The sequence below is a fragment of the Triticum urartu genome, chromosome 1A (assembly GCF_056163025.1).
Source record: "Triticum urartu cultivar PI428250 chromosome 1A, HENAU_Tu73, whole genome shotgun sequence".
Classification (NCBI taxonomy): Eukaryota; Viridiplantae; Streptophyta; class Magnoliopsida; order Poales; family Poaceae; genus Triticum; species Triticum urartu.
In genome coordinates, this window is record NC_141873.1 from 568,604,086 (window position 1) to 568,611,717 (window position 7,632).

The 7,632-nt window shown below is 41.7% G+C and overlaps 1 protein-coding gene across 1 annotated transcript; it reads right to left on the minus strand.

Moving 5' to 3' along the window:
- Positions 1-5,220: 5,220 nt before the first annotated feature.
- On the minus strand, positions 5,221-5,935 carry LOC147992845 (organellar oligopeptidase A, chloroplastic/mitochondrial-like). Its single transcript, XM_087541577.1, has 2 exons — positions 5,819-5,935; positions 5,221-5,726 (listed from the first exon to the last, which is right to left on the minus strand). Exons 1-2 carry the CDS (start codon positions 5,933-5,935, stop codon positions 5,427-5,429), a joined length of 417 nt encoding a protein of 138 aa, XP_087397703.1. The 3' UTR covers positions 5,221-5,426.
- Positions 5,936-7,632: the final 1,697 nt, after the last annotated feature.

Sequence of the window (7,632 nt, forward strand, 5' to 3'; positions counted from 1 at the left end):
AATTCATTACGTGTAAACAACACGACATTATCCCGCAGGACAACCATGTCTATTCCGTTTCCATGAATACAAAACTTTTTGTTTTTACCATGGCTACTATGTGGCTCAGTCTGGCACTCAGTAAGACCCATGTTGTGTACAGTTATACCCAGCATAATCCCCACCCAACCTCGCTATACTGTTCATGAGCCTCCACATGGTCTGATTATTTAGGAGTCATCGAAAGGTTGTTGTAGTTATATCAATTTAAGTAGTTTTCTTGTGTTTTCCACAATAGTTGAGGTCTTTTGGATCTGACAAATATCTTCTTTGTACATGCTCCGCGTCGCATTCTGTTCTTATTCGTTTTCGACTGTATATGTTTTTGTATTGGTTTTCATAGTTTCTGTATTCATTTTATTTCTAAACAAAAATATGGAAACAAATGTGGCAACACTCAGTTCCGTCTGCTTCCGCTTCGTTATGATCCATAGTTGTAGCTACATCCAGCTGGGCCACCTAACTGAACACCACAACAAAAGCAACACACATGGTTCACAAAATCCCCAACTCTCCATCTCCATAGCATATTTTCTGATTTTGTTAACCTTCAACTTTGTTTCATCTACTTTGATCTTGTAATCATGGATTACTAGACCATAAAGGCGCGCGTTGCGGCGCCCGTTCATTTTCTAAAATAAGCGTAATAGAAATTTCTTATAAGTAATTGAATAATTGATTTTGGGAAACCACATGTTTGCTTCACTACCTAACATCGGGTTTTCAGTAGTATAATACGCAAAATCTTGAGACAACATAGGGAAGTGAATAGATCTTGTTTTAATTAGAAGTCTAAACAAGCATAAATGATGTTAGTCCTAATCGGAGGATAAACAAGCAAAACAAATAGCACCCTGGGAATGAACTTTTCCTGAGTACATCAAGCATAAACGATGTTAGTCCTAATCAGAGGAACAAATCTACCATAGGCATGGTTATGACAGAAATGAAATCCTCAACTTGACAGATCACCGGATCATCAGCATTTGATCAACACAAAAATCATGCCACCCAGGATGGTCTGACTCAGGCATAAATCACACTCGGACAATTTTTTCATGCTAATAGATGATAACGGAACAAAATCGCAAGTTCACAACCAAACATGATAGCTGTGCATATTTCATAATTTCAGTAGTGATTCTTGGCCTTCCTCATCACAAGGGTATTTCCTCCCGTGATTTAAATGTTTTGTCAATATAAAAATGAAACAAAAAGTCTATCAAAGAACATTCAGAACAAGAAAGAACAGTCCAAGGGGAGGCAGACGAGGTGAAGGGATGCGACAAAGTAGACAATGCCGCCATCGCCACTCGAGCCCATCCAAGCAGCTTCTCGTCCATTAATTTACAAACAGTATATGCACCAGTAGCCGGATTAGAATCAAGATTGAGATAGGCTTCTATCCAGGCCAAAGAAAAAACGAAATAATATCAGGAAATCTGCAAGAAGGAGCTAGCAAGAATGGTAGTGCAGAAAGCAAGGGGAAATACAATACTCTCCGATACTCTCATCCATATATAAGGGAGCAAAGGCAAAATAAAAAAGGTAAACAATGACTAACGCGCCTGCACTCCGAGCTGCAGTAATGGAAGGAGACGTCCGAGCTACCTCCCATTATTCCTCCGCCGCAGGGATGCACAACGTTAGAACAAATTGGTCGCTCGAAAGAGATTTTTTTGGGGTATAATTGAGATAGAGAGAGAGAGATAGAAAGGATGGTACGGGCCTTGTTTACCAACCTTTTGGTCCTATCTATGAGTTAACTGTCAGTCGGCCCGATTAAGGAGAGGTTGGCTAGGTCGGCCCTTAGAGTAGCGGCCCCTTGATGCGGTAACGGACGCAGAAACTCAAGTCATGGGACCTGTAAGATCAAGAGAGTTAAATAGCACGATCCGATGGCTGACAAGATGAAATCGCTGTGGTGAGCCGTAGCTAGCTCCGTTATACTGTTTCTCAATGGCATCTGACTGAAGCTCTAGCTACATATTTGCCTCCTCAATTTATTCACCTCCTCTAATGCCCTCTTCAGATCATTATCAACATTCATGAGTTGGAATGAAATATACTATGAACTCAACGATATCCCAATGTATGAAAAAACTTGGCCAGCCACATTTATGATAGGGGTTGATGAAAGTAAAAGATGTGTTTTTCTAAATTATGTAACAAAGAGATTGGGAATAGCAAGAGAACTAGATTTTTTGAAGACTTATGGGTTGGTGACATTCCTTTGTGTGATAAATATGCTAGGTTGTACAATATAACTTTTAGTCCTAACATCAATCATGCTCGATGTTACATGTGGGAAAGCTAGAGTATCATTAAGTTCTGCAGGTTTTGTGTGAGAAACTGTTGGCTTTCGGTATAAGTCATAACAACAATGCTCTTGTGCAATGTTAAATGATGAAGAGTACACATGTAGATGGTTTTTGACCTAATATGGATATTTTACTGCATAATCTATGTGTATTCACTACAAGAAATATGTCAACTTGTGACCACCACTATTGGTCACTGAATGGTCACAAATTTCCATTTGCGACCTTTTTGTGACCAAAAACATAAGGTCAAAAGCTGGCCGTCATAAACTGACTATAGCGACCTTTCTTCTGGAATGGTGGAAGCCGTTTATGACCAAAATAAGCCTATTGTTCTGTTTTGGTCACTAGCAACCTCCCCAGGCCACGTAGGCATCCAGCGTGGCAAGCTGATGTGGCACAAGATTCAGCCCGGTCCAATTCGGTTTTCTACATGGGCCTAGCCCATTAATTCAGCCTTTCTATATATTTTTTTCCTGTCAATTTTTGGTCAGACTTCATGGGCCAAGCCCAACAATTCAGTCTTTTATTTATTTCTTGGTCGTGGCCTTTTAACATTTGTTTGGGCCTAGGCCATTATATTTTGTTGCTGGTCCCACCAATCATATGGATACCACTTGTCATAATCTCACACATTAGACCCACGTGACAGAAAATTCAAAAGTGATTTCATAAGTGGGCTGCATGAATCAGGTTCCATTTCACACGCTTTGAAACCACATAATGAATATTTCAAACATAACATAACAAATGTAGTTCGTCAAAGAAGGATAAATAAGTCAACTACAATCTGTACATAGTCTATTACAATATTATTCAAATCTTTTCAGTCTATTACACATAAGACAGAACATATAACTCTTTGCTACACGGCTTAGAACTTCAAATATACTTCCTAGTTCACTTTGCTGGAGCTCTTGTAAATGAGAGGAAACACCATTTTCAGGTATGTTTGTAGAGGCTGAACCAAGGCATCTAACAATAAACCAAAAGAGTTAGAAAAAAATAAAAACAAATATACAAAGCAGATAGGGACTAAATCCTGAAGTATATGTACATGTAACAACCACAACGAATAGCTAGTTAAGAGCAAAATAGAATAATCTTACAACAGAATATAACACGTCACCTCTATCTATTCTGTGTGTATAAGTAAAGAAAATTATGTACCAAAAATTATATTATGGGACGGAGGGAGTAGTACATATGATTACTTTCAGGTTATAATTTTTCTTCACCTACAGTCTACTCCTATATTCAGGGAACCTTAGTCAGGTATCACTAGTGAGCATAGAACAAAATAAAACAAAATGAAGGTGTTGGCTATATAAGTGAAGACTATTCACGGCTTTTTAGAACGTACAATAAACCAACAAGGACTTACAAGTTGCAAATAATCAAAACTTAGTAGCCACTGAACCTTGCAAAACACATATTGTGGCATAGTTCATCGAAAAGAAAGATGATCGCAACAACAATTAACAAGATTGTGGTGGCCAGAAGACCACCACCACAGAGGCATCTTAACAAGATTGTGATCGCAATAACATTAACAATTAACAAGATTGTGATGTACGCTATCAGGGAAGAGGGGGAGGGAGATGGAGGAGCTACCTGCCGCGATCGCAATGGAAGCAGAGGAGCAGACCCCTCCTGCCCCTCCCCCAAGAGCAGGACAGGGCTGCCGGCTGGGCACGCCCCTACTCCTCCGCCTCCTTGATCAGGAGACCCCCTTCCCCTACTGCTGCTTGGCGCGCCGCATCACTAGTCACCTCCTCATGCAAGAAGTACACAATAAATAGACAGACGGTCAGTGAGGTACATTTTCACAGCAACAGAAGCTTAAAATTAACAGAAATACACACATCAAATGAAGTCACTAAGATACTTAAGTGCAACACATGAACCAAAAGAGGAATAACATCATCACCAAGAGTTTCTGATGATAAGCATAGCTCCCTACAAAAAAAGAACTAAGGGCACAGTGACTAAAGCATGCAGACCACAATATTCAAAGCAGAAGCAAGCGGGCAGTATGAGCTACCTACTGGCAAAGTATAAAACCTATATAGTATAAATGAATCAAGAAAACAAGAACTGACAATGAGAACTGCATACTAATGCACCAGATGATCAACATCAAGCGTAGTATATTCACATAAGTTTGCTTATTCGGTAAATTATTGTATACAAATAGCTTCAGTTGAAACTTATAGAAAGATTAAGCACTTTCAACTGCCAGATCTAGACCCATAGTCTGCATGTTGCAATGTGACATTCCTAGAAGCATACAGTTACAGAACAGAAGCAATTTTAGTTACCCAGGCACCCACGACACAACCCCACTACATCAAAGAACTGCAATGTGAAATTCAAAGAAGAAAAAGTTAAACAATGTGTATAACTATGACCAGCTGATGTTATGATGGCTTCCACATTTGAAAAACAGATATCCTCATGTCATTTGAAAAACAGTATACTGTGTTGATCACAATTTCAACAGTTCTAGACAAATCTATCAACAGAAATCATATTAAATTGATGGAAGAATTTATTCCCAAATTACTTTTTGTTAGAAGCTAAACATTTATATCAAGCGCAGTATATGATGAACTAACCTTGTTATGACTAGCTGTGTTGTACTAGTATGCTAACGTAACCCAGGACAGACGGACGTCGCCCAGCCATGGTATTTTGGTTTGGAAACCAAAGCAAGCAGAATACTCCTATATGTATAGGAAGTTGGGAACTAGTACTAGACAACGCATGGAAAACTGACACAATGTGTTGGTGCATTCATGGTCAGTCTATCTGACAGTAGAAGAGTTGAAAACATGATTTTACATGCAATGGATGCACAGGCGCGCACATACAAAGAGATGGAGAGATAGATTGCTAGCTAGAGCCGGTTTGAGTCATCCAAAATTGAACAATTTCAGACATGGCATCCACAATCTATATGCATCCAGAAATCATTAGCCTGTATGCTCCAGTCCGGTACCATATCCCCACAAAAACCATGTGGACCAAAGGTGCAAGCACGAGACCAGGATCTATGTGAAATTTCTATCTATGCACCATATTGCTGGATAATTCATGGAGCAAGAAGAAATACAAAGACAACATCTGATGATGCGCTAACAAATCAGCTGCTTCGTCCATCCAGATCATGGGCGGCGTGATAGAAGAAGAGACTACCTGGACGTCCTCGACGGCGGCGCGGAGGTTGGGCGAGTCCTTGACGGCCTTGATGTGGTCGACGCCGTTCCAGACGATGTCAAGCCTATCGACGATGCGCTCGAGCGGGTGGACCAAGCACTCCCACGCCGGCTCCACGCCCTTCTTGAGTTCCTCCAGCTCGCCCTCCTGCGAGCAACCACAACCACATACGGTCAGATCCGGACGGGCGATGAGCGGATGAACGAACAGGGATCAGGGGAAGGTGGATAAAGGCGTACGAGGCGGGCGAGGAGCGCGCGGATCCCGGGACGGACGTGCGCGGGCTTGACGCGGTCGAAGGGCAGGAAGTCAAAGTCGGCGAGCAGCGGGTTGCTGCTGCTGTCGGCGTCCGCCATGGCGTCGGAGGCGGCGGTGCAGTAGGCAGAGTAGGCGGGGGTGGCGGAAGGGAGGGTGGCCGGGGCAGGGGGAGGAGGGGGCGGGGACGGTGGCGGGACCTGCCGGCAAGGTGAGAGAGCCGGCGTGTCGATCTGGATCGAGGAGGAGGCGGTAACGCATTGGATCTAGATCGGGGAGGATATGGCGGCGCGTTGGATAGCGGAGGAGGCGTTCCGCGTCCTGTGGGAGGGAAGCAGATGGGAGAGGAGAGGCCGTCGGCGGCGAGCTGTGGGAGGGACGAGATGGTGGGTGGGTGGCGGCGTGTGGAAGAGGCGGTGGCGGTGGGTGGGGCGCGAGGGACACTAGGGTTTGGAGTTTGGACGAGGGGGCTGAGAGGGAAGAGGCCACGAGGGATGAGAGTGTGAGGGGACGAGGGCTGCCGTCGGATCCGGGAGTATCCGACGGTGTCTGACCCATGATCCGCGTGAGATGCATGTGAACCAATCAGAACGCATTAAACATTTTGAAGATGTCATGACCATTAAAATTGGTCGTGATAGATTTAAATTGGTCGTGATAGATTTAAAAATAAGATGTTAAAATCATGTAAGCTATTTTATGATCACAGAAATTCAAAAAAATAAAAGACCTTCTCATTGTGTCACCAATTGTGAACTACCTTTCAGGAAAATAACAAACATGGAATGGCAAACAATGTTGCCTAAGGAAGTTTTCATTTTCTTTGGACGAAAAAACCATTTTCCATTTTTCGAGTGCCTGAAAGGAGGTTCTTTTGTGAAGGACCTCCCAAATAATTGTTGCAAAATTGGAACAACTCAATTTTATAAAATACTAGGACATATTTAATGCACAATTGACAAAATGGATGGTTGTAAAAAGGTTTGTTCCACCTCTCGTCAAAAAGGCAAATTTCCGCCGATTCAGTTGGAAGCGGGTCAAATTTGAACTGCAGCTGCCGCATAGTTTGCTCTTTATTTTTTACAAAAATCATTTCTAGGTACATAAGTACCTATTTAATCAGAGAAACACCAAAAAAATTCCAATATTAAACCACTAGCTAGGAACGGCCATTCCCGTCGTTTTGACCGCATTTTGAAACGGGCATAAAAAATTCAAAAAAAATCAAAAAATTGGGAAACCTTCGCATTGTGTCATCATATGTGACCAAGCTTTTAGGAAAAATAACAAACTTGTAATACGACAATTATTTAAAAAAAGTGTTCTCAGAAATGAGCTATCATGGGTGAAGATTCATGGATTTCAAGCCAAATGATCAATCTTATGGCCACATTCATGGCATAGTTTGTTCAAATGATCTCATATTGTGCACAAGGGTGCATATTGGAATGGAAAACAATGTTGCCTAAGGAAGATTTCATTTTCTTTGGACGAAAAAGCCATTTTCCATTTTTCGAGTGCCTGAAAGGAGGTTTTTTTGTGAAGGACCTCCCAAATAATTGTTGCAAAATTGGACCAACTCAATTTTATAAAATACTAGGACATATTTAATGCACAATTGACAAAATGGTTGGTTGTAAAAAGGTTTGTTCCACCTCTCGTGAAAAGGCAAATTTCCGCCGATTCAGTTGGAAGCGGGTCAAATTTGAACTGCAGCTGCCTCATAGTTTGCTCTTTATTTTTTACAAAAATCATTTCTAGGCACATAAGTACCTATTTAATCAGAGAAACACCAAAA

Coding starts and splice junctions, on each gene's coding strand:
- LOC147992845 (XM_087541577.1), bottom strand. CDS start 5,935: ATGGCGGACGCCGACAGCAGCAGCAACCCGCTGCTCGCCGACTTTGAC. Junction 5,727..5,818: donor GCGCGCTCCTCGCCCGCCTC/GTACGCCTTTAT, acceptor GGTTGCTCGCAG/GAGGGCGAGCTGGAGGAACT.